The 27,883-nt window shown below is 42.2% G+C and overlaps 2 protein-coding genes across 3 annotated transcripts in view; one reads left to right on the top strand and one right to left on the bottom strand.

The window, feature by feature from the left end:
* trappc10 (trafficking protein particle complex subunit 10) overlaps window positions 1-18,081 on the bottom strand; it is a 28,109-nt gene extending 10,028 nt beyond the window's left edge. For both annotated transcript variants that reach the window (XM_042079801.1, XM_042079802.1), the window contains exons 1-12: window positions 17,901-18,081; window positions 16,452-16,533; window positions 15,309-15,444; window positions 12,719-12,915; window positions 11,552-11,747; window positions 9,070-9,181; window positions 8,016-8,263; window positions 7,010-7,156; window positions 2,588-2,702; window positions 1,567-1,643; window positions 1,024-1,115; window positions 263-403 (exon numbers count right to left, since the gene is read on the bottom strand). In XM_042079801.1, coding sequence (XP_041935735.1) covers window positions 263-403; window positions 1,024-1,115; window positions 1,567-1,643; window positions 2,588-2,702; window positions 7,010-7,156; window positions 8,016-8,263; window positions 9,070-9,181; window positions 11,552-11,747; window positions 12,719-12,915; window positions 15,309-15,444; window positions 16,452-16,533; window positions 17,901-17,961 — 1,604 coding nt within the window. In that variant the 5' untranslated portion in view covers window positions 17,962-18,081. The remainder of the gene's footprint in view (window positions 1-262; window positions 404-1,023; window positions 1,116-1,566; window positions 1,644-2,587; window positions 2,703-7,009; window positions 7,157-8,015; window positions 8,264-9,069; window positions 9,182-11,551; window positions 11,748-12,718; window positions 12,916-15,308; window positions 15,445-16,451; window positions 16,534-17,900) is intronic.
* Window positions 18,082-21,167: 3,086 nt separating this feature from the next.
* tdo2b (tryptophan 2,3-dioxygenase b) lies at window positions 21,168-24,923 on the top strand. The gene is made up of 12 exons (XM_042079838.1): window positions 21,168-21,298; window positions 21,525-21,621; window positions 21,803-21,893; window positions 22,159-22,229; window positions 22,354-22,481; window positions 22,686-22,872; window positions 22,996-23,103; window positions 23,204-23,315; window positions 23,445-23,502; window positions 23,595-23,674; window positions 23,802-23,892; window positions 24,203-24,923. The coding sequence occupies exons 1-12, from the start codon at window positions 21,264-21,266 to the stop codon at window positions 24,360-24,362; spliced, it is 1,218 nt and encodes a 405-aa protein (XP_041935772.1). The 5' UTR covers window positions 21,168-21,263; the 3' UTR covers window positions 24,363-24,923.
* Window positions 24,924-27,883: the final 2,960 nt, after the last annotated feature.

Here is a 27,883-nt window from a genome sequence, read left to right as displayed (position 1 = left end):
TGTTGTGTTGAAATATGGAGTGATTGGGCACAGGTGTGTGTGTGTGTGTGTGTGTGTGTGTGTGTGTGTGTGTGTGTGTGTGTGTGTGTGTGTGTGTGTGAGTATGCTGACTCACAGAGCGTATTGAAGAGCACGTCTAGATGAAACTAATATACTGCTTGCTGACAGGAAAACAAGTAAACCACACGTCGATGTAAAAGACTTGTCTATGAAGGCTCAGCCCACATGTCAATGTACATCATTAACCGATGGTGAAGGATACTCCTCGGTCTGTCCCAGCAGCTTCTGGCACTCGGCCACCTGGCGGCGGGTGTGCGTGACCTGCAGGGACCAGCCCTCAGCCACGTACGACTTCAGAGAGTCCTGCAGAAAGCCGTCCGCACTCTGTGGGTCCCCCTTCCTCCTGGAAACACACACACACACACACACACACACTTTCAGACAACTGAAACCTTGTAATGTAATGAGCCTATTCATGGGGACAGGTTATATCTCTCTACCAAGTTTCATACCAATCGATTTTCCAAACCATTTTCTTCAGCTCACAAATTGAGAAAGGGTCGACACATACTGCGTAGCTAAGATCTCGATGTCTGACAAATACACAAACTGGTGCTTTTGCATTGCACTTCCTGTTGCAAAGAATAAATTGCTACCGTGGTTAACACTCTACAGACAGGTTAGTTGACAGTATGCGCTGTCAAATCGGTGTTGGGAGAGAAGGAGGTTGTGAGACTTGGCTACTGTTTTTTTTGTGGGGGGTTAAACCACTGGTGTATAGTGTCAAGTCTACCCAGTGGAGATAGAGAAGACATGAAATGCAAGTGTTTTGTGCACTGTCATTTATATGAGCACACACTCAAGGTCAGTCAACAATGGTGAACGTCCAACCTCCCCATTCGGGTTGAACTACTAGTCCAGGTGCATCTCTGTTAATGTGTCCGTGAACATGTGTGTGTGGTGTGTGTGTGTGTGTGTGTATATACACGTGTGAGCTACTGCTCACATGAGCCGAACACTCACATGTAGTACTCCGCCAGACTCTTGCCCACAAGGCGCGCCGACCGCATGCGGCCAATCGCCGTGTACATCTCCATAGCAGCATGAGACAGCTCCTAATGACCGCAGAAAGGGAGAGAGGAGGGGAGAGAGAGAGGGAGAGAGAGAGAGGGGGAGAAAGAGGGGGAGAAAGAGTAGTAGGGGTAGGCGGGTGGGGAAAGATACAGCAAAGCCATAAAGAAACAGATAGAGGAGAAAAATGATAAAGGTAGAGAAGGTGAGGGAGAAGAGGAAGAACAAGAAAAAAGATAATCAGATGTAAAGACCATAGAGTGCATAGGTTAATTAATTTTATACACAAACTTCCTGTTTGACCTAAATTTTGTGTTTCTTCCATTGGAGTTATGAAATAAAATACACAGAACTTGTGAAGAGGACAAAGACATAAAAGAGAGTGAAAGAAACAGAAAGGAAAGTGTGATCGTAGGGAGTGAGTGAGAGAGAAGACAGTGTTTTATTTTCGGCCAGGGGTTAACCATCAACGTGCTGAGTCGGCACCCTACTCACCAGGTAATGCTTCTCAAATGTCTCCACAGACGACAGGGCCTCCTTCAGCTTCTTGTAGGGGCTCTGCAGGCTGTTAACTAAGAGAAAGACACACACACACACACACACACACACACTCACAGGCTGTCCTTTGTGTGTAGCCTCAATGACCTCATAGCACAGTCATCCACTTTCTGAGCCTCCACTCTATCAGAAAGACCTCCAAGTAGTCACGTCACATTTTCTCTCTCTCTCTCTGTCTCTCTCTCTCTGTCTCTCTCTCTCTGTCTCTCTCTCTCTCTCTGTCTCTCTCTCTCTCTCTGTCTCTCTCTCTCTCTGTGTCTCTCTCTCTCTCTCTGTCTCTCTCTCTCTCTCTCTCTGTCTCTCTCTCTCTCTCTGTCTCTCTCTCTCTCCACTCTTTTCCTCTCTGTATTTAATGAGGCCACAGTGTTCCATGGAAGTGTTTCGTTTTTTGGAGACATCTCGTGTGCCTACGTCTTGAGTGAGCTCCCCCACCCACATCAAATGAAGTAGCAGCCCATATCCTTGAGTGTGACTTCTATGCACTAAGAGCACTAATCTGAGACTCACCACAGACTCATTCCCTTAGATTTATGAAGCCAATTTTTTTAACTCCTAGTATAAAGGAGCTGCAAATTGGCAGTCTATTTAGAGACCATGATTCATGTACAGTTACACTGATTCACCACTGCTCAGTCATTACTGCCTGCCAAAGACCCTCCCAAGACAGTGAGGCCTATGGCTTTTGCCAAAACAGCAGTCATGTTCATTAAAGCCCACTCAATCTCCCTGAACTAATAAGCTGGGACAAGGACACTGCTCTGAATCATAACCAAAGTTTGATGGGGGGGAAGGGGGAAGGAGGTCTAGGCACATTCTGAATACAATCTCATAATGGACAAAGAAGGTGCAACATTTATTCTCCTATAAATTCAATCCTGTGATCATGTCATTTGTAACTACTGTTGGAAACGTGGGTGGTCCAGAACATCTGGTTCTGATTCTGGTTCTGCTGACTTACCCGTCTCTGGTCTCTCAGCACCCAGTCCAGCCAGCAGGTCCACTGTCCGGTTCAGGTCCTCTGAGTTGGGGCCATTCTTCGAGACCAAACCGCACAGTTCTCCCAGACACTTCAACTATGGGGCCAAGAACAGTTATGTTAACCTTAATATCATTGAGTGTATAGAAGGACACACATCACAAACAATAGTCCACATTGGTCAATAAGCATGGTGTGAAGCATAGACCCCTAATTTCAATGATAAGCAAAGTGCAAAGTCTTAAGTCTAATTCAATTAGTTGGGGGCAATTCCGAGCAAAACTGTCACGTCCATAAAACCAACACAATGCCATGGTATTTAGCAGAGGTGGAAAGTAACGAAATACATTTACTCACGTTACTGTATTGAGTAGTTTTTCTGTGTATTTTATATTTTTTAAGTAGTTTATAAAATCGGTATTTTTTGATTACTTTTTGAGTGAAGTATTGTACTTCGCTACATCAAAAATCCCATCCGTTACTTGAGTAAAAAAAAAAAGTTAAGACTAACAAAAACAGAAAGGGAGAGAAAAAAAATCGCGCCCTAAACCACTAGCCTAGTGATAATGATCAGCATGTAGCCTACAACAGGACATGAATCAAGCTGATGCCATGCAGTCTTTCTGAAAGTGATGGAGATGGAGCTGGATCACGAGATGCATCAGATTAGCCTAACCTATGAAAGTGTATTTTCCGCTATTCCAATGGGTTGTCTCAGTTCGTTTTAGCACCAATGATTGCGGAGATATTCAAGCAAACACCATGGGATTTCGTGTTTTGATGTTTGTGCTCACCTTTCTTTGGAAAGAAGTTTATTAGCATTTGTTTCCCCTCATTTTGATGTCTCTCTTTTTCCTGTTTTGGCCTTTGTTTTTAGTAACCTGACTTGGCTTTCTTGGAGAAAGACATTGCACCAGCAGCACAACAATTAGCGGTCCACTACTAGCGATGCTCAACTAAATAAACAAAAGATAGACTACCTTATGAATCGTGCAGCCGGACTAAACCATTTAGCTCTTTAGCAAGGGAGAGTGAGAGTGACCTTAGACAGTTTTCACTATGTTTTGTATACAAAATCCAGTCAGTCAAACTTTACATTTCGTCTGACGTCTTTTTTTCCAGTAATTAGCCTAAACTTCCAGTGAGTCTATTTGAAATTTTCACCACACATTATATTAACAGACATATAAAAAATCCAAACATAAGAGTTTTGTGTATTAAAGTGGAATGACACAGGAAAAAAGTATTAAACGTGCCTACTGAAATTTCTTCAATACTTTGTGGAAAAGCCTTTGTTTGTAAAGACAGCTTCAAGACATTTCCTGTATGACAAAACTTATTAGTCGCAGTATCAGGTGTGATTTTGGTCAATTGTTCTAAACAGATTCCAGGGGTCCCTCTTGTGAATCCTGATCTTTAGTTCCAGATTACTTCCAGAACTGTTTAATTGAATTTAATTGAATTGGCTGCCTTCAAGTCTTTCTGGAGCTTTCTCCGAGTGGTCCTTGGCTCTTGGAATTGACTATCCTTCTGACTCCCTGGTCAGAAATATTGTGAGGAGATCCTGTGCCCTGTGCCGGTTGATGATGCAGTGATGTTTCTTCCACTTGGAGATAATGGCTGCCATGTTGCTTACTGGAAGATTCTGAAGTTTTGAAATGCATCTGTAACCAGTTTCATTGATATGTTTTGCAAGAATAAGGTTGCAAAGGTCTTGGGAGAGCTTTTTGCTTTTATCCATCATGAAATGTTTCTTGTGTGACACCTTGGTAATGAAAAACCTTTTTATAACCCATCAATATGTAAGCTACTAACCAAGCTTATATTAATTTGCGCAGATAGAAAGGATAACTACTCTCTAACTACTTACAGATTCCAGCTTGTTACTTCCCTTTCCTTGCCTTAGTGCTTTTTCTTAGCGTGTTCAATACTTTTTCCCGGTGTTATTCCACTTCATTACACATGACTCTACTTATGGAGTTGTTTGGATTTTTTATGTGTGGATTACCTGAGTTATTACTAATGCCTGATGAAAATGTTGTGCCCCCTGTATTCCACTTTTCAAGGGCCCTCTCCTCCATTGCCCTATACTTCCCACTCCCCGCCCCCCCCAGTTCGACACCCTTTAATTGGCTGAACCTTCTGCTCGTTTCCAAATATAAAAAAAACTTTCTGCAACTCAACATTGGCCTGCCTGCCTCAGCTGCCTGTGAGGGGCTTTTCAGTTGTGCTGGATTACTGTTCACTGCAAAGCGACCCAAGGATGAGTGCAACTAACTTTGAAAATCAACTACTGCTCAAACTTAAAGAACTTAAAGGAGGTGATTTTTCACATAGATCTCCATTTCTCAACATCCTTATCAGGCAAGTACCTCCACTCGGCGGCCACATTGCAACACTTTTTGGGCTTATCGTGCATCTATTTTGGCAGAAATGCGTGTGCGTAAGGCTTCACGACACCAATCTTGCTCCAGCAGTGAGATCACAACAGATGATTGGCACGATGTCTTCACAGCACACCACATGATTGGCTCAATGTATTCACATGTCAACGTTTTGCCGCGGAAGGGTTGTGATATGTGTAGACAACAGCCATATTGGCGTTACAAACTAACCCCATGCATTACTATGGAGGATTTTTTGAGTGCTGTATCTCCTCATTAGAAAGTCTCTGGTAAAACTGGTTGTTCTGGTACCCACCCTGGTACCCAGTAACTAAGTAACTTTTACTTAAAAGTACATTTTAAATAAACTACTTTTTACTTTTACTTGAGTACATTTTCAGATCGGTATTTTAACTTGTACTTGAGTAATATTTCATCAAGGTATTGGTACTTTTACTTGAGTACAATATTTTCATACTTTTTCCACCTCTGGTATTTAGTTGGCGTTATGGACGTGACAGTTTTGCGTGGTATTACCCTTGGCCAAATTAATTTGCCATTTAAACACCATGGGCAAGGCATTGAAGCGCAAACATTGATGAGTCAGCTCAATGCTCCCATGTGCCACACGGTAACTATACTTCGTGCTTGACAGGTTTGTTGGCCAACTTTGCACTTTGCCCACCATTTAAAGGTTGTATCAGCGATTGCAGGCCCAAAAAAGGCCCAAACATTAATAATCACATTCGTCTAATCTTTCCTAATGATCTGTAATAACCGCCCCATAAGCTGCCCGCCCCATCAAAAAAACGTGTCTCTGCAGGCAGCCTAGGCTCTGAGATCTGCACACAAAAACAATAGCTACCAACAAGTGTTGCCAACCACTCAAAGGCAAAATAAAGTGTTCCAACCAATAACCGACAAGATGCGCGTTCAGGAGAGTTCCAATTGCACGGCAGGGAGGAGAGGGAGTAGCGAGCTAGCTCTCTGTTTTGTTTGAACGTCAACAGAAGTGACGTTACCCCGTCATCGCTGATACAACCTTTACATAGGGCCCACAGTGCAACTCAGAGACGTGTCAGAGATATATGGAGAGCAACCCAACACAGGCACGTAACAAACACAGGCACGTAACAAGCACCCAGCACAGGTGGCTGTTTCACTGAGGAACCCTTCAGATTTCACTGAGATATTCCAGGAACCTTTGAGTTTTAAAGCCATTTCTGGTTGCACAGACTATGAAAGCATCTGCGCTAGAATACCTTGTGTGTTTATGTTCTTTTAGATATCTGTGTGAACTAGTAAGGCCTGTGAGCAGTGGGGACTGCATTGTTCTTCTTCCAATAAGGGATCCAATAAGGGCTTGTTTTCCCAGAAGAAGGAAGGAAGACAAATCCCCGCTTCTATTAGGAAGCAATATCAAAGCGATCTCCTCCACAAATCCGCAGAAAATGGGTTTCCTTGTTGCAAACAAGTCGTGCTCTAGCGAGAGAAGCCCGCTGGAAATGGCATCCAGGAACCAGGTGGACAATTAGCTCACAAAACCAGACAAACTGAAGCAGCATTCATTCAGCCAGACTCTGCTGTGAGACTGCAGGTGGCCAATGTGTCCAAATCTGATAAATAGCCTCCTCATGCCCTTCAGATGTTTATTCAGAGTCCTGCCCACTGGCCTGCCAGAACAACAGCATGTGTTCAGCCATCTACATAGAGAATTACAGGAGTGATGTCCTGTAATGGGTTCTATTTGTGAGGTGTCTTCGTTCCAAAACAAAATACACTTGCCATCCAATGAAATATGACCATTTTTCAGCTGCAATGACAATCGTGATGTAATCGATCATCCTCCAAGATTGGTATGACAAATAACATAACAATCTCTACAGTGTATAATTTGGCATGTAATCCTTTGGACTGCGTTATTGTTATAACAATCAGAGATTGTTGACTTTTACCCTTTAAAAGCCTCAATTACAGCCAAATGCATTGACTGAGAGTTTCTTTGTGGTAATGCACAAACCTTCTCTGTGGCGTAGGTCCAAAGGCCCACAGTGTGGGAGCAGTTGGCCTCCAGTTGGGTGCGGTCGCAGCATCCCTCGATGCGGTGCAGGACCTCCAGACAGCTGAGGAACACCCAGCAGTCTAGCGCCCCCTGAAGTACAGACACCTGTGCAGCGACACAAGATGAGCTCGATTTACTGCCATAGCCAACTCATGGACTTTAGCTGTCCCTGAACATGCCTTCAGGGACAGCACATAAATGGTTCACAGTCAGACAACGTCAGAGCAATAGTAGAAAGACAGGTGAATGGGAGGAATGAGAAACGATGGTCAAAAGAGGAGCCACATCGAAAACAGAATGTAAGTAAAAGAAAGAGACAGAGAAAGAGAAACACCGAAGAGAGATAAAGAACAGAAGACGCAGACTGAAAGAAATAGACATGGACGAACAAGGGAAGACCAAAAAAAAACAAGGACACAGAGAGACAAAATCATTGAAAGGACTGCAGACAGAAGGTGAAAGGAAGTCGTCATCTTGCAACCCTCCACTAGACACACTGAAAAAAGCTGAAGACTAGAGCAAGTGAAAGTGAGAGAAATGGCTGCAGAAAGTGTGTGAGACGTGGCGAGACCAAATTGACAGTGGGAGTGTGAAAGACTGAGAAACTGAAAGACAAAAGACAGAGAAGTGCCTATCCTAATAACTCGTCCTAATAACTCCTCTTCATCTCTCTTCCTCCTCCTCTTCCACCTCCTCTACCTTATCCTGCAGCCTCTCCTCATCCTAGTCATCAACCTCCTCATCAAGCTGTTCCTCTTCCTGCTCCTCCCTCTCTTCCTCCTCTTCCTACTCCTCATCATCCCTCTCTTCCTCTTCCTCCTCCTCCTGATCCTCCTCCCTCTTATCCTCCGCCACCTCCTCTACCTTATCCCACTGCCTCTCCTCATCTTAGTCCTTCAACCTCCTCCTAATCGATCATCCCCTTCTTCCTCCTCCTCCATCTCCTCCTCCAACCCACACACACCTCCAGCAGACGCAGCTCCTGGACGCAGTTGTGCAGGAGCTCGAGGGCGCGCTGCGTCACTTCCCAGGGCCGCTGCAGGAAGATGAGCAGCGTGCACTGCCGCGAGAACAGGTAGCTGCGCAGGTCCAGCAGGCTGGCCTCGCTGCGCTGGATCAGCTCGCGCTTCTCCATGTCGATGGGCCGCCGAAGCACCAGGCCGTTCCAGCTGCGCACAGGCTGGCAGAAGGAGCCCAGCCAGTTGGCGCCGTCTGCAGAGAGAGAGAGAGAAAGAAAGAAAGAAAGAAAGAAAGAAAGAGAGAGAGAGAGAGAGAGATGCTTCACATTATGTGGCAATGGATGAACTCATGAATATGAACTCAATCACTCACGCTGTTTATTGCCACTTGCATTGCCAAGGTAGTCATAACATATATAGTAGGACAATACATCTGAGCATACACATCAACAGATACAAGAAAACTCGCTAACTCGCTCACTCACTCTTGTTCACACACTCACACACATACCCACACACACAAATACACAACACAAATTGTTCTCACATAATGTATTTTGGCATGAAAGCACATTTTTCAGTATGAACAAAAATGTATGCAGCTAACCACACACAAATACACATTTCCACACACATACCAATATACACACACACATTTATAGAGTGCATATACCATTTACAAGTGCAAACACAGAGATAATAAAACACACACATCATGTTGATTCAATGAGGTGTACTTTTCACCTAAGATAAGTTCTGTTGACACTAGAGGAGGGTGTGTCCATAGTTACGTCCTCAGTGCTTTTAGCACTTGAGGGTTGTCCATTTTAGTGCATTCAAAACAAGCCACTGCAGCAATCCAATAGTGGCTCAGACAGAACAGCATGACATGACATCACCTCCACAATGAGTTGGTGAAGCACTGAGAATTGTAATTAGTTACTGCTGCTGTCTTTTATCATGGGGGGGGGGGGTATCATTATACACTGGTCAAAATACACACACACACACACACACACACACACACACACACAGATAACATGTGAAATATGACAGTACCTCCTGCGCCGAAGTTGAGCACATACTGTGTGAAGAGTGCATCCAGCTCATCGTACTGAACAAGCGCGTCTTCATACTGCTGTAGCATCTCAAACACAAACGCCAGCTCCTCCTGAGACACATGACGCACACACACAATCATCATCAAAATGTCGACACAAATGCCATGACACACACACACACACACACACACATCATCAAAATGTCGGCCAGTCACAAAGGATGGGCAGTCTGGACAGAAAACACTTCAATATAGTGCATTAACACTGCTTTTCAATATGGTGCATTTACACTGCTTTCCAAGGAACAAATGCTAGACATCCAACAATACACATACACATTCTTTCTTCAAAACTAGGGGCCAACCTGAACCCTTGTGTACAGATTGCCCTGGTGTGTGTTCTGTTGACCAAACAATGTTGACATTCTGAGTAGGCATGCTGTGACCTCTGTGATCTGATGAGCTTTTCCTTCCCAGCCAGATACAAGGCCTCAGTATTGAGGTGCTATCACAATATGACGATTAGGACACAAGAGTTGCAGGACTACAGCTTCAGTCATCTACTTCAACACTTCACAACACTTCACCTCTATGCAGTATCACCCTGCTTCCTCTCCCATACCCGTTCAGCCAAACAAAATACCAAACGCAAATGTGACAGACATGTCTAGTGGCTCACGTCCCTAGACCAGGATCCCGTTGCACAAAACTAGGATAAGGGATTAAGCTGGGATATCATGGTTATCCTGACTCAATTTATCCGTGTTCCGGTTGCACAAAAAGCAGGATAGGGGGCAGTAGGATATGTTATGGTATAAGTTACCATGGAGATTTATTCTGTGAAGCTAGCCTGGTAAATTCCAGGATCTATTTAATCTCATCTCAGTCAGCAGTCACCACAAACGGAAACCAATAGTTATTCAGCCCACTACACATTGTTATCACATATAACTAGACCCGCTGTCATTATTTAAACGTTTGTGATCATTGATTTCAATCATTTTAGATAAATGATGATTTTTAGATGATGTTGCAATCATTAGATAATTTACAGTTTTCCATAGACTATAGGGCAATATATAAAATGACGGAATATTAGGGCCACAGAGAAAGAAAATGGATCCAAATCCAAATTCCTCTGCCACTGCAGGACATTTAACTTAAATTTAAAGCACGCATCTCTACCACTGCAGGACATATTTAACTTAAATTTAAAGTACGCATTTTACCTAATTTAACACATATTGGTCCCTCACCAGCCGACCACTGTCGTCATCAGGGAAGATTGCTTTGCTTTATCACTGTGGTGGTGTTGCCTTTCTTTTTAATTATGTCTTTTACATACTCGCCATTCCCGACCTGTCGTGCGACAATGTGACAGTCACGGGAGCGCCGTAACCATTTATACTCGCGCGTGGTGTTCGCAACACTAGCTGCAATATTCTCCTAAACAGAGGTGTTGCTGTTGTGAAAAGGCTATCGCTACCTACTTTACACCGTAGAAGAAGCAATGAAGCCGCTGCCCATGGTGAATCAGTGAATCTGTGATCGGTGGCGGGGTCTATTTGAGGGAGCTGTGAACGCGCACTTATCCAGGATCGGGTTCACCTGGCTTGAGTATAAGTATAAGTATAAGATCCTGTGAGGGGAAATTGGTCTCTGCATTTATCCCAATCCGTGAATCGTGTGGTGAAACACACTCAGCACATAGTAAACACACAGTGAGTTGAAGCACACACTAATTCTGACGCAGTGAGCTGCCTGCTACAGCGGCGCTCAGGGAGCAGTGAGGGGTTAGATGCCTTCCTACTAGTCGGGGCTCAAACCGGCAACCCTCCGGTTACAAGTCCGAAGCGCTAACCAGTAGGCCACGGCTGCCCCGTAAAAAGAATGAATCAGTGTCTGCTCATCCTGGCTTGGTCTTTGTGCAACCAATAAAGCCTGGACGCTCTTGTTTTGGATTCATTGAGCTCAGCTCAGTCACTTAACCTGGATGTCTTGATCCTACTTTTGTGCAACGGGCCTCTGGACCTAGGGGCCATAATTTAAATGGTGTGCAAAGTCTATCAACAAGCAAAGTTCTCGTGCATGAAGTCATCGTGTGGAGCACTGAGCTGACTCTTGTTTGCACTTCAATGTTTTGCCCATGGTGTTAATTTAGAAAATTGATTTGGCCAAGCTATCAAATTAGCGTCAATTAGACTTAAGACTTTGCGCTTTGCCCACCATTAAAATTAGGGCCCATAGTAGCCTTACTGATTTCACTGTGTTTACTTTCTCCGCCCTCTCACAACTAAAGGCTTATCTCCTCTCCTCTCTAATCACCGGTGCACCTCCAGAACTGCTGACCTGTACCCGTCACAAGCCCCTGACAAACATCCCCTTCGCCACACTAACTACCCCCCCGCACCACCACCACCCCCCCCCCCCCCCCCCGGGGGGATGAGAGGACAGTCATGACCGGCCGAGGGGCTACTTCACCTGCACCATGAAGTAGTCACAGAAGCTCCAGCCAGGCTCGGTGCGTTTCTCGCGCATGGTGCGCATGTCGTCCTCGAAGCGTCCAAGGTTCTTGGTGAAGGACATGAGGAGGAGCGTGCGCAGTTTGGTCAGGAAGGCGCTCCACGACTCCTGCGAGCGCGAGGACTCCTTCAGAGGGTCGGCCAGGGACACACACCTAAGAGATGGGAGGGGAGGGGGGGGGGGGGGGGGGGTGCATCACCATCAAAGAACTCGAGGTTTCACTTAACATAAGTGAAGGCTTCTTTATATGCATTCAGAATATGCCTGCCTGACCGATTTCCTGCTTTTGGTCACCCCTGAAGAGACCATTTTCTTCCAAGTGATGGTTCTTTGTAGAAAGGGTTCCATTAAATACCATAAATAACAGGGAATAGAACTTCATAGAATCATTCTCTATTTAAATCACCCAGGAAATATTTTTATTTAACACGCCAATAATGTGTGAAGTTTATGTCTTTGACAGCTAGATATCATATAATTGACAAAAAGTGCCAGACACTGCTGTTGCAGGGTCGGGTGAGGAGGGACGGGTGCAGGACATTTTAAACTTCAGCTGCTGCCCTCAGATCAGTTTTCAAATCAGTGAATTCCACATAGCCTACAGCCTTACAGCCTTCAGTTTCAGCACTAACAAGTCCCAAATTGTGCTTATTTTCCTTCAAAACGTGTGTTATACTTCACAACAGAATCTGCAATCTAGGTTTGAAAAGTCAAAGTTATTGTGTATGGGTAAATTGGCCAATTATCACTGTGACTGTCCCAGAAGGTATGGAATGATGGATCGCATCTATCAAGCCAGCGCAAGGCCACCAATCCTGTCAATCTCAGCTTGCGCCGTAACAACAGAACAATAACTAAGGCTGCATTCCAATTACAAGGGTCCCTACGCTGAATTCCCTACTCCCTACCCACTGCACAGGGTGTAAAATTCACAGGGAACTTCATGGAATATCACTTTACATGGCTGAACACCCTGTACAGTTCTCTTCACAGTCCACGATGAGGCGATCGGAATGCACCCTAAAACTCACAGAGAACTTTCTGGAAGCCTTGACAAGATTTGACATAATTGTTTTGCTTTTTTTCCCTGAACAAACATAAGCCCCTCCTCAGCCATATACTGACCGGTCGCTCTGCTTGTTGCAGAAGTCGTTACGGATCTTGTCCATAATGGAGGTACGGGGCAGGAGGTTGGTCTTGTTCTTCTTCTTGGCATCGCTCTCCACCACCACGATGAGCCAGTCCTGGGAGCCATGGTGCTTCAGAGTGGTCTGCCAGCGCAGCATGTCCTCTTTTACCGACGCCTTGTACACCTCCGTATCCTGGGGGACATTCGGCACTTAGTCCATTACACTTAGAGGGGGATCCTTGGCTCAAAATGAGGGAGGCTCAAGCCGGCACCATTTAACACTTTAAAACCTCTATGCAGTATGACTGGGTCATACCTCGAAAACATCTAGAAACAGTATTAGTAGCACAATAATTAGGGCTGGGACAACGCGTCGACGTAATCGATGACGTCGACGCAAAAAATACGTCGACGCAAAATATGAGCGTCGATTCGTCAAGCATAACGTGTGCTGCTAAATATTTTTAATTTTACACCTTCAGTGTTTTCCATACTTTGACTAACCTGTGGCTGGGCCCCACGAAAAACCGGCCACCACACATTGATGTTCTATGTTGTAGGCCTACTATTTAAATTAAAGATAATATAAAATAATTTCATTGAGCTGCACTTTTTACTCACACAGCCTTTCCTCGCCCCGCCCGCTCTCTCTCGTAACGAGCCCGCTGCTCCTCCTCTGCATGTGCATTTAACAAATTATTCACGATTGTTGAAGGATTGTTGTTGCCACATAGAAGCACTGCATAGAACAGAGTGGGCTAAATTGCTATTAAATCCGCTTAGCATCGTGACCATACTGCGCAAATTTGTTCAAAACTGCTGCATTAAAGTTAAAGTAAACTCTGCTAAGGTCTTATCACAACATAGTACATTGAGGAGACTAAACTAAGTTAAGTTACAGTATGCAATCAAGCAGTATCTCAATGCTAACGTTAGAATACTGTTTGGGTGTCAAGTTTAGCATGCTTACTTGCAGCTGCTTGTATTCGTTATGCAGGGCTCATTTTATTGACTCTGAGTGTTTGCAAAATCCCGATGTAAATGGAAAAGTGTTTTCCAAGACTCAAAAGTGCTTGTCCAAAGGAGAAGTACGAACCGTTATTTGAACTATTTACGTTATGAATTGCATCCACACATCAGCAGCCTTTTTTACCTGTGTTAATGTTAATTGCAAGGATTCCCACACGAACGTCTTAAAATGACAGGCACTCAATTAGACATACACTACTGAACTTTATTGAATGCTACCTCTGACTAAGAATGCATTACTTTGCACTTGTATAGTTTTTTATTTTGGAATCTTAAGAGCAATAAACACATATTGCAATGTTAAAGAATTCATGTTTTTTTCATTCAGATATGTAAATAAACATGTATAAGTTGCTATTAGTGAATTAATGGGGAGATAATCGATAATCGAATCGAAATCGAATCGGACTGAAAAAATGAATCGTTAGATTAATCGATGCATCAAAAAATGAATCGCTAGATTAATCGTTTAAAAAATAATCGTTTATCCCAGCCCTAACAATAATAATAACAACAATAACATCTGCATAATATTTGTGATTCAGGAAAATTCTGTGGAATATCATTCTTACACTTTCACCAAAAATACCAAATCCACATCTCAGCTGGACATCATTAGTGCTTTGTTTTTCAGTTCAATTTCCTTTTTGTTTTGTTTTTTACAACTTTTTGTGAAACCAATGCACTTGAACACGCTAACCTCATGTAAAGTCAGTCAAATTAATCAGTAGAGTGAATCAACAGGTTGTATACAATGACAATTTGTTTTTTAAACTTGGGAACAATTAAGCTGCAGGCCTGGGAAAAGCCTAGTTCAATGCCGGGAAAAGAACGCCAATCCCATGCCAAGCATAATTTCCACCTCGTTACATGGTCAATTATGGATTGTTTTAACCACTCAGATGTATTCTAATATTCGGAATTAATACTGTGCATACTTGCACAATTTCTCTGAACCATCAGATTTCTAAGGTTATATCAATCTCCTCAGCTACAAGTCAGATTTTACTCCCTCGTAATTCATAAAGGATGAACTATAATGGACCATTAACTGACTGAGAAGACTCCAACAAGATCAGATCTTCCTATTCATAATACATGTCTCCCTAGCCTTTAGTGCCTTGTGGACAAATCCTTAATCCTGCTATTTATAATGATTTGTCAGTTTACCGTTTGCAGTCTATTGGTTCTCTTTCCAGGACAGTGGCTTAACTCCAAACACCAAAATCTTAAATCCATATACCTAAACAATGATATTGACTGCACACTCACTGCTGTTTTTGTACTTGTTTCATACCACTGCACAACATTATGCAAAATCCTATTCAATTCTATTGAATGTTCTATGCAATTCTATTCAATTATGGCAGTATATGAGGGATTTTGGAAGTTCTGAAACTATACAACCACACAACCAATTCTGAACACTTGCCCAGTGCCCACCTAAAATAAATAACTACAAACAACCAGAACTAAACACCCACCAGGTGTTATACAAACAACCATATCTACAGATAGGTCAGATGTTATTCAAATAAAATCACAGATAATACTCACGCAGCAGTCCGTCCAGTATATGTGAAGGAAGGGAAAGGTCAGAAGAGCTTTGTTCCCCTCTTTTGGGAGTAGGTCTTCCTTAAACTGGACAAAGTTAGCCTCCAAGTGGATCATCTTTGGTGCTCTTCCATAGGACCTGAGAGGCAAGAAAAACAATCATCATCAAAGCCATAAGGCTCTCATACATCAAGCTCCATTTTAGATTTCATTCTAGTGGTCTTACATTCAGTCCTCTAGCAGATGCTATTATCCAGAGTAACTTACTGTTGTGTAAAGACATAGCCTAGGTCTACATTTGGTCTGTACGCTGCATGTTCACCTTTGCTATCAAATCCATGACCTTGATGTTGTTAACAGTCTACCAGCTAAGCTACAGAAAACACTAACCATAAATTACTGCCATTTATTAATTAGACACAATGAACAACAAATATGTCACCCGGATGAATTGTCACATCGGGAAAAGAGTGATCCTCGCTCATGACAGTTCTAGTGCAGACTGCAGAGTGCCAATTTGATTTATTCTGATCCAATAGTCTTGGCCTCGGCATGGATCTACTGCTGCCATTGTGTGTTCTCATCAGAACACTGCAAACTCATTTCCCTTCTACGTCTACGGAGTGATCAAGAGGCCCTTTACGCTGAATGTGAAGTTCACCCTACCCTGCTTTTGGAGACAGACAATTCTGACCTCATCAGCATGGCTCTACAGAAGAACCTTGAAAGATTTCCGACAGAACAATTTGATAACAGGTTCTCTGGCAAATGGGCGTTCAAGGCCAGCTATTCTCAGCTACCTCGGCTTGTCAAAGGTACAAGCATACCTTGCTGCCAGCAAGTGGAACTGTTTGTGTTGGCTCAACTAACTGGCTACTTTTTGGAAAATCCCTGATTTTGCTTCCCTCTTTAAAAATGCCACAGTGGAAAAACAACATGCATCATGATCAATAACCTCCAGCACTGGCTGTCTATGTTGCGCACTGGGCCGGCGCCAAAGGGTTACAACTGCACAGCTGAGCCACCCCTTACAGAGGCCCGCAAGGAAGCAGGCACATGACTAGGCACTGTTGACCTCCTGGAGGAAGCGCTTCAGTTGCGCAACGCTGCACTTCTCTTGGTGTGGCTCTTCTGCTTGTCTCTTACCTCCTCCATTCCATGGGCTCGCGCGGGAGCTGCTGTGCCAGTGCACTGTACAAGGCCGCAAACAAGGCCTGGTCCCCAGCACCTAAGACACAGACACAGACACACACACAGACAGACAGACAGACAGACAGACAGACAGACAGACACACACACACACACACACACACACACACACACACACACACACACACACACACAGAAACACATAGACACACACAGACAAAGAGACAGACAAAGAGACAGACAGACAGACAGACAGACAGACAGACAGACGGACGTGTGGGTGTTAACCAGATGGGAGGGTGAAAGAGGTATGCATATACATAGGACATATAGGTTAGTAGGCGTGTCTGAGCTTTGTGATCAGTGATCTTCTGGAATACAAATTACACCAATAGACACTAAACCTGTAGCATGGTTACACTGTGTATTGAGGGCATCAACAATAGTTAGTTACATCACATGGCCTAACCATGCATAATAGACCATTTAAAGACAGTCCTGTTAATGCTTTCCATTAAGGTGCGCCATTTAGGGCTGAACCAAATATTCAGGTAAGCCTAATTACTACAAAATGAAGGAAAGCTCAACAACTGGTGCGACTGGAGCATGTAGCCTAAGACATTTCTGAGCTTAGTACCTAACTTATCCTCTTCTGTCCGTTACAAGAATTAAAATATACCGCGGTGGATGTCCCTGGTACATCCGATGCTTGTCCACACTACAGACGTAAGCACTTCAAATAGAAGGTCACTACCTGGCTCGGCTAACGTTGGAGACACTCCAACTGTGGCAACACCCGAAGACGTTTCTGTAAAACTGCACGCCTGAGGTTACCGAAATTCAGACTGAAACGAATATCAATAAAGCAAGAGGTGTCAAAATCTGCATTAACCTGGCAACGAACATGTCCTCATCAGGTGACTCAATATGTGAATGGGCTGTGTAAGTAGCTAGAGGGTTTGAATAACACCAGTCAAAAATGCACGCGTTTTTATGTCCAGGCTTCATTCAAATGCCGGTTGTGGGCACCATGACAGGCCTTGATTGGGTTCAGAATACCTAGGCGGCCACCCGAGCCGTCCACTCAGAAAATAAGAATGTGCATGCACAGCCGGACGAAACTGTATCGCGAGCACGAACAATCCTCTCTGTGAATCATATTGGGGCTGCTTGTGACTAAACGTTCTTATCATATTTTGTTCTTGACAGGTGAAGAAGAAATGAGGAGCCGAATCAATAGATCAATGCTAAGATATACATCTTCACACCACTGTCCGGTGGCTGCCCGAATAACGTTAGCAGCATTGCTACTACAGCTGTCAGGCTAAGCCGCTAGCCGGAATGCAAGGTAGTCTGGTCTGCAGTAGGCACTGCATCGTACGACCAGCAGACAAGCTAACACACTAGCTAGCTAACACACTAACAACAACTCAAAGGCGCACTTACACGTCACAATTGGCTTGTTTTCCATGGTGTAGATTATAGGCTTTTCCTCATGGGACTCCATTGGTTTCCGACAATCTACATTAGTCCACCATATAAACGTCAATCAACATAACAACGTTATATGTCCAAAAATATGTTGTCTGCTACTGCATCGATAAGGCCCTGTTCCTCTCCATTTCCTTGGTTCTCTGACACGATGACGACTTCCTGTACACTTGAAAAAGTGACAGGAAGTCGTAAATTACAGACACGTCCTCATCACATAAGGTTAGAAACTGTTTTTACAGTCTATGGTTAGCAACAATTGTATGTGGATTGTTACCATTGTTAGAAAGAAAGTCACTGATTTGGTATGTAATGCACGCGTTGCATGGATGAGTACTTTGAAGATGATTTTACCGAGAATGTATTGATTGTCCACCAATCTGTCAGGAAACACGCCTATTTTTTCAGCTTTCAAAATCAAACACAAATTCATTGCTCTGTTAGGGAAAATCAACACCTTGCTGAAACCAACACAGGCCAGTTTTATGTGCATGCTATACTGAAACTAACCTACAGATGGCGCAAAGTACAACAACTCAACAACTCAAAGCCTATCTACCACAAGCCACAAGGCCATTGGCCTCACATTGTCACTTTATAGAATGTGACAGCTATAAAGCTTATCAAAATATAACATAAATACTCAAAGACACGTATTAATCTTCAACATCATCACCATAATCTCCATCTTCTTCTTCTTCTTCTTCTTTATCATCTTCTCCTTTTTTCTTTTTATTCTGTCTTCTTCCTCTGTCTGTTATACACTAGTCATATATATTCCAATAATACTTTTAGATCTTTTTTTTCAAACTAAATAAATAAAAAGTGCATTGTTACTCTCTATGTGTACAATATACAAACTGTCATGTCACAATTTTGCACAATTTTGCGGTATTCATAGACACACTCTATGAACTCACGTGCTGTCAGCTGCTAGCCTATAGGCCCATAATATACTTTATATAAGGTCACAATACAAACTTTCAGGTCAGCATATGACACTGAGGAGTGTAAAGGTCAAATGTAATCTTTCTGTCTATGTCACATCCATCCCTCATTCGCCCATTTTCTGGCACGTCATTTGTTTTCAGTTTTGTTTGCCTGTAAAATTACTTATTAGCCAAACAGCAAATATTGAAGAGTCTCTCTTGCAGGCAACCTTTGGTCAAAGGCACAGCGCTGTCGAATCGGCTGCGTTGTTTTTATTAGGTCATCAGTGTAGACGCAATTTACTTGGGCCCAATCCAACATTTAGCTAGATGAAGGTGTTCCTGTGAGGGAATTCCTGTAATGGCATGAATGTCCCTTAAGAGTGAACAACAAACAATTCACCTTTACATAACTGATGTTTAAACACACTTCATGAACTGATGACCCCTTAAGGAAAATACAATGGTGTGTTACAATAGGATTGACATTTATTCACCAGAGAGGGACAAAAAGTCAAATTATTTGAGATGTGTTCAGGTCATCTTTATATAAACATTCCCCTAAGGGTACCCGAAGCCAACCAGAACAACATTAGAATTGACATTGCTTCTCTTTTGATTGCTAAGTTGTTGTTGAGTAAGTTAATGATAACTAAATCTTTCTATCAATGATGATGATTGTAGAAGTAGCAGTAGTAGTAGTTGTATAGTAGTGATGGTGGTGGTGGTACTGTAGGTGGTATGGTCATGGGCGGATTATGAACTTTCGGGCCCCTGGGCCCAGATGTATTAGGGGCCCCCACTTATTGTCGTATGTGGGACGGGGGTTTTGGGGTCCTCCCCCAGAAATGTTTTAATTTGTTTGATGTGATTTCCTGTATTCTGGTGCATTTTGGGGATGGCCAATACTAAATTCAATCAGATTCATAGCCTACATCCTGATTTGTTGATATTGAGGCAATGATTCCATGCAAAGGCTTGGGCTTTAGGGCCCCCTGACCCCTTGGGCCCCTGGGCCTGGGCCCAGTAGGCCCGTGCAGTAATCCATCCCTGGATATGGTATATATGGTAGGTGTAGTCTCCCTACATGTATCAGTGGCTTTATCTCCTGTAGCCAACTTAATTGGATTCATCTTTATAATTCTTCAGTTCTATAAGTCTTCAATTATTACACTTTTTATCTGTGTGTTCACATGGAATGTCTGAATGATGATCAATAAACACGCATTAAAAAAATGCTAACGTGCGTGGAAGTCAGAAATTGCCAACACCTATAGGGATTGAATCCATTTTAAGATGAGTCTGAAACATAACAACATGTGGAAAACTTGAAAGGGTCTGAAAACGTTCCGTGTGCACTGTAGGCTACAGTACATGAGGCATGCCACGCTGTTTGTTTATCAGTCTGTGTCAATTTGCCCTGTGTAACATTGAGTTAAGATTAGCAGCAACTTGGACACTGATAACAATCAGTATGTCACCCTGCGATCAGATGTCCTGTGTTTCTTGTATAGTTAAGAGTTTATTTCTTCGACAACTTATCTCTGCTCTCTCCCATCAAGGACCAGCCTCTAAACCTGATGACTGTGGTAACATTGTTCCTGACCATCATAATCTATATTTATATGTAAGGCAGCCTACGACACTAAGTTCTGTCCTGTTTTGTGTGTCGTTCTTCCCCTCCTGCCCTACATCTCCACTGAGGGATGCAGCTGCAATCTAATTATTTGATCCAACCATTAATCTCCTCCCAATTACTGCTTGTTCCCGCCAAACTATTCGTATTTTTCTCTGCTGCATCTCAAAGTTGAAAAATAAAATTGAAATGGCATCAAATTATCACACTTTATTTACTTTAGTTATGTTCTGAGAAACAAAATGTTTTGAAAATCACAAAAAAAAAAAAAATAATGTGACTCAATGAACACATAATATCGCCTGTAAATGTGCCTTAATAACATGCCATAACTACTAAGGCAACAGATTTCCAACAGAAAATTCCAGTAATATGACCTGTTCTAATTTCCCAATGTGAAGTCAATGTCTTCACACACTCAAGTAACTCATCACCTATGACAGAGAATTCACAGACACATACTTTTTCACGTGACACTGACAAACCAGTTGTACTGATGATACCGCATTTGTTGAAGATTTAACGTGACTTGTCCTTACTCAGATAACAATCAGGCCGTCCCTTAAACAAGGTGTGTACACACACTCATCCCACTGGCCACCTGCAAAAAATGAGTGGGCAGGGGTCAGAGACGGGCCATTTGATTGGCTGTGCCAAAACCTTTAAAACAGGCAACATCTTTGAGCCTTCCAGATCATTTTTACAGTGGAATCCATCAAACCAAACATCAAGCTAAGAAATTGAGGAAGTATCATGAGCGGCTGTCCTTTCCTTGCCAAAAAGAATCAGTAGGTTGATATTTGGTCTGATTTCTTTTAAAAGGTTTGCCAGTTTGAGAATTTGAGTTATTTAATGTTATACGTTATCACTAATGTTACAGAAACTGGACCCTAACTTTAGGTGCAAATTAGCCTGTAGGGGATGGCTGATCATAGACAATACAAGATGCTTATGTACTGTATGCTGTATTTTACATGTTTAGAGTCCTTATTTCTGTTTAAATCATGCCAACAGTTTGTTTACGAGCAAACACTTGACTGAGGAGGATGATGCACAGAAAGGTATCAACAATGCAAGCAAGGGAGGCATCATTTATGGAGATTACCTGGAGGTAAATGCTTTCTATTTCTATTTCTATTTCAATGTTAAAGATCTCAAGTCAAAATCTGAAGATTAGTTCATGATTCAGTTCATGATTAGTTCATTATACAGCTACAAATATGTTTCAGGTCCATTTTCACTTACATCCTCTCAATTTTAACTGGTCCATTCCAACCATTTCATTCAATCAGCTGAACAAGGTGCTGGATGCTCAGGTGTTGCAGAGTGAACTGAAGGGAAACAAAGTTCATGATGAACACCTTTTCATCGTGACCCATCAAGGTACTGCATGGGCCATTCAGGTTTCCTATCTCAAACAATGCATGTAATGTGGTCATGACATACTTGCATTCAGCAAAAAAACACAAGTGCTGTTAAGCAGAATCCAAGTAATTAAGTTTACTGAAGACTGAAAACAGCAACTATTTAGTTGTTGATAGTATGGAAATAAATTGTATGTTGTATGTTTGTGTGTGTGTGTGTGTGTGTGTGTGTGTGCGCATGTGCACATTGGAATAATATTTTTTTTTCTGGATTGTTTCTGCAGCTTATGAGCTTTGGTTTAAGCAGATTCTGTGGGAGCTTGACTCGGTTCGGGAGCTGTTCATAAATGATGGCGTGAGTAATTCTAATCTGTGCACATTCATTGCTAATACAGATTATATTAATAATGCCCTGTAACGTAGTACATTTGTTTTTTGTTGTCTGATATATAAATTGTGGTGATGTTGTATGCTGTCAGGTGCGAGATGAGCGGAATATGCTTAAGGTCGTCAGCAGGATCCATCGGATTACCATGATTTTCCGACTCTTAGTTGACCAGTTTGCAGTTCTAGAAACCATGACAGCCATGGACTTCTTTGACTTCAGGTATAGTATCATGCAGCACATATACTGAGAGAGATAAAAGATGAAATTCTGCTGATTCAAATTTCATAAATTCTGTCCTTATATTTTAAGGACATTGAGGCTGATTTTTAACATAAAATGTCTTTTAACATAAATGTCTTGCTGGATGTAAAATAAAAATCTATAATGATGGCATATAATATGTTCTCGGTTCTTCGTCAACAGGGAGTACCTTACCCCAGCCTCAGGGTTCCAGAGCCTTCAGTTCCGTCTTCTGGAGAACAAGATTGGTGTAGCCGACAACCTCAGGGTACCTTACAACAGACGCCACTACAGGGACAACTTCCAAGGGCTGGACAGTGAAAGTCTCCTGCAATCAGAGCAGGATCCAACACTACTGAAGCTAGTTGAGGTAAACCCTAGTACACACTCAGGATTCAAACTCAGCTTGTCATTGTTTCTGTGGCCACGTGACAGTGGTTTCTTCAAAAACATCACTCACTCGCTCACTAACTGCAATCTCTTCCCCCTCAAGCTATGGCTGGAGAGAACGCCTGGCCTGGAGAAGGATGGCTTCGACTTCTGGGGGAAATTTCAAGCTAACGTCGAACAGGCTCTCAAGTGCGAGAGACAAAAAATTGAGGTTTGTACGGTATGATCAATACAATATTTTGACATAGTTGTGGCCATCTGACACATGAATGGATTCAACACCAGTCCCCTCATGTTTTAACTGATCACAGAAAATGCAGGAATCAGATATCAAAGAGGAAATGCTTGATGATCTGAACAAGCAGGTGGAACTTTTCACATCCTTGTTTGACTCCAAACGCCATGAACATCTTCTGAGCAAAGGTCAGTGGTAATCAGATGTTGTTGTATAATCCTTCTTCATATTCTAATTTTTTTGGATACTTGTCCAAAACTGTTAACTGCTAAAAAATGCTTTAAATAAACAGATTTGTTTTGTCACATTTTCCATAGGTGAACGCAGGCTCTCATTCAAAGCCCTCCAAGGAGCTCTGATGATAAACTTCTATAGGTAAAGTATACTGTTCTCAGCATATTCTATGGATAGGATCTCTGAGCCATATAAATCTATGTGCTTATGATCACACTCTCTTTCTTCTCCAGGGAGGAGCCTCGTTTCCAGGTTCCATTTCAGCTCCTGACCTGCCTCATGGAGATTGACACTCTCATGACCAAATGGAGATGTAAGTATCAACCAATCAACTGGATCAATCAATTAACCAATCAACGGATAAATTAGATTTTCAACCAGTCAATTAACCAATTAACTGTATAGATATTCATTTGTCTCCACTTTCCATTCTCCATTAGATAACCATGTGTGCATGGTGCACCGCATGATTGGCAGTAAGGCTGGCACGGGAGGCTCATCTGGCTACCACTATTTGCGGTCCACTGTCAGGTGAGCTGACTCCTCAATGACTGGTACAGGGCACACAAAATATTATTAGGACGATGCTCTAGTTTCAGAGTATATGGAAGGCTAAAAAACAAGGGAACCTCCTCAAGAAGATAACACTCGCTTGTATCTTTTCCTATCAGTGACAGGCAGTAAAGTAATATTGCAGCTTTACTTAATGATTCTTTTTATGATACACTGCTCACCTCACCCCAGATTGGTTATCCAGTATTTGCACTTAAGTTATTGAGAAATGACTAATGACCTTGTTAATGTGTTACTTTGTTCATTTATATCCAAATTTTTATTCCAGTGACCGCTACAAAGTCTTTGTGGACTTGTTCAACCTGGCCACATATCTGGTGCCCCGGTCCTGGGTACCAAAGCTGAACCCCAACGTCCATAAGTTCCCCTACACGGCCGAGTGCTATGACAGCTCCTACAGCTCCTGCAGTAGTGAGGACTCTGACTGAGCTCACGTGCTCCTCAACATCGCTTGGAGTTCTCAGCTATGAAGACAAGAGGCTTTTCTTGTAATGGAGCATTTTGCCTCAATCCTACAGAACTGTGTCTTCTGCAAAGAGCTGATGTTGTCAACACTTTAGTGTTTCCTAAATGTTGTACATAGCTAAAGGTCATTTTCTGTTATTTGTAAATTGAGCAATACCTTTTTGAGTATGGCATGTATACAATGTATATGGTGTATAGTGGTGGCTCTTTACTTTAGTCTACTCTGAAATGTTAATCTTCAATACAAATAGACTAATGAAGAGGCTTTGTTGACAAACAAGTGAAGTAAGACTCTTTTCTGTACATACTTATTTATACTAATGTACAAATTGCACAACATTTTATAATTTATGAAATGGGTCCTAGTTTTTAGATAAATAATGTTTTGTGAGTACTCTGTGAGGTGATTTTGAATATTTGAATGATACAGCATCCGTTTTGTATTTGTGCATGGTGATTATGAAACCACTGGATGGTACTCTTAGATGTCTTTATAGATGACTTTATTAAACACAGTAACAGGACCTATGTTTGTGAATTTTGTTTCAATTGACTAATTTTATCTAAGGCCAAGACACCCCTTATCTAGTTTATAAATCTATATATTATTTGAATATTTGACTTAAATTGTTTTGAACAGGTGAGAGCGGGTTGTTTTAGAATTAAGCTAGCTTTAGGATACATAAAGGTGCACAACAAATAAATGTATGTGTCAGAATTAAACATACACACACACAGACACACACACACACATACTCTCTCTTTCTCTTTCACACACATACCGATGATTCCAATGAATTTTCATTGCACCTTTTGAGTCTGAAGTTCCATAGTTGAGTTGATTGTCAGTGGAAGACAGTTGAAAACAGTGGAAGCACATGACAAAAACAAGATGGTAAATGGACAACATTTGTATAGCGCTTTTTTCGACTCCTGCGGGCACCCAAAGCGCTTTCCAATGTCATGCCTCACATTCACCCATTCACACACACACACACAGATGGCAGAGGCTGCCATGCAAGGCGCCAACCTGCTCATCGGGAGCACTGGGCTTAAGGGTCTTGCTCAAGGACACTTCGACAGGGTCAGGAGGAGTTGGGCTCGAACCAGCAACCTTCCAGTTGATGAATGAGTCCTCTACATCCTGGGCCACTGCTGCCCCATTGACAAATCTTGAATTTCCCCTGGGGATCAATAAAGTATCTATCTATCTATCTATCTATCTATCTATCTATCTATCTATCAAAAACAAGAGGCCCACTTGAGGCAAGGCCACTGACTCTGACCCTATACCCAAGTTCAAGATTTTTTTTTGAAGATTGTAGCTTTTCTAGTTGTGCAATCTTTAACTTCCGTTACAAAGAGCAAGCAAACATATATTCATTGAAACAGCACCCAACACACACACACACACACACACACACATGACCGTTAGGGTGATATTTTTTTTTTTCCTGACAGAGTTGCGGTTTGCCATAATTGGAAGTCAAAGTTGTGTTTTTGGCAAAAAAAACCCTCAAAAAACATTATAATAACAATAACAATTTGACATGAAACATATCAGATTCATACTAAAAGTGCCACACACATTATTAAACCTCAACTTCCCCTGAGTCCAATGGCATTTGATGTAACTAGCTTGTAGTTATCTCAGCAGCTAGTTTGAGATATAAGCATTTATGTTACTATACTATTTTTAGTTGTTCATAAAAACACAAGTGGAAATGCAGGTTCCTATGATCACATGGTCAAAAAACGTAATGCTCTTATGGGTGACAGGCTCACGTATCAGATTTTCCTACATGGTGAAATCACATGTAAGCTACCTTTCGTACAGGTTTTGTGATATAATGCAATATAATGTGAATTCAATGGTGGGTATTAGTGTGTCAGCGTGTTTATGTTGAGTCGGTTTGTGTCTGTGTATTTGTGTGTGTGGGTGGGGGGCGGGGGGGGGTCTGTCTGAGTAAGAGAGGGGGTCACAAAGTGTCAGAGATGCACAGTTTGGGTCCAAATGTGAGATTTGAAACAGAATTTTGATTCTTTGAAAACCTCATAGGAATACATATTAAATGGATCTATACAGAATAGCACTTTATTATATTTCAAAATGACTTTTGTGGATATATTTGTATTTGTATGTGTGTATGTGAAAGGGAGGATGAAACAAAGTATCAAAGTATCAGAGATATTGAGTTTGGGTGAAAAACAAAGACTTAAAACAGATGTATTATTTATCATTTGAAATTCCATAGTAAAATCACATTTGTTTGAAGAGTGTATGGACATTAGATAGATAGATAGATAGATAGATAGATAGATAGATAGATAGATAGATAGATAGATAGATAGATAAATACTTTATTGATCCCCAAGGGGAAATTCAATAATGGAATCATTAATGAGTTAATGCTAATGTAATGTAATGTAATTTGTCATTGTAAGTCACTGTAAGAACAAAAGCATCTGCAAAATTTCCTAAAAATAAACGCAAAACAGAATCATGTCCTGTCACCTCATGTGCTTGTGCGGTCAACCATGTATGCATAGGCTCCATACTAGGAATACTGGATTATGTAATTGACCAAAGGTATCACATCTATGCTGCAATAATCTTGATAAGACATGCAAATATACACACAGAGCCGCAGTTGTAAAAGGACACAAACACACACACGCACAGACACATACACACACACACACACGCACAGACACACACACACACACACACACACACACACACACACACACACACATCCACACACACACACACACACACAGACACACACACACACACACACACACACACACACACACACACACACACACGCGCGCACTACAAAACTGTAGCATCACATGTGAAATAAGAGACAGAACAGGTGATCAGTCACACATTTGCCCCCGTTCCTCCCTGCCCTACTGCGCTCATTTTCCAGAGGTGACCACCAGAGAGCAGACAGAGACTATGGAATAGAGATGTGCTGAGCAGGGGCTGACTGACTGACTGGCGACATGCTGCTGAATAATGATAATGGTAAAGGATGGTTCAGCAGTGTCAGTTCAGCAGTGCTGTTATCCAGCATTTATTGGTAATAGAGGCACATGTGAGGGGTTCCTATATATATTATTTCCAGGGCAAGAACATGCTGGAGTCATTTCATTATGCCTAATGAAAGTTTAGAAGCGTTGGAAAATATTGTGAAATAATTTCTTCAAACTCCACCTCTCCCTCTATCTCTCTCTCTCTCTCTCTCTCTCTCTCTCTCTCTCTCTCTCTCTCTCTCTCTCTCTCTCTCTCTCTCTCTTTTTTTTTTCTCTCTTTCTCTCTTTCTCTCTCTCTCTCAAAGTCAAATTTAAAGGAGCCTTATTAGCATGACTGTTTTGGTACAGTGTTGCCAAAGATAGTGTTACAAATAACACAGTAGTATCACAAAAGAAAGAACATAGAGATACAGCAATGTGGGTATAAATGTGAGCACAGAAT

Source organism: Alosa sapidissima, chromosome 23 (assembly GCF_018492685.1).
Source record: "Alosa sapidissima isolate fAloSap1 chromosome 23, fAloSap1.pri, whole genome shotgun sequence".
Classification (NCBI taxonomy): Eukaryota; Metazoa; Chordata; class Actinopteri; order Clupeiformes; family Clupeidae; genus Alosa; species Alosa sapidissima.
This window is presented reverse-complemented; position numbering and strand designations above follow the sequence as displayed.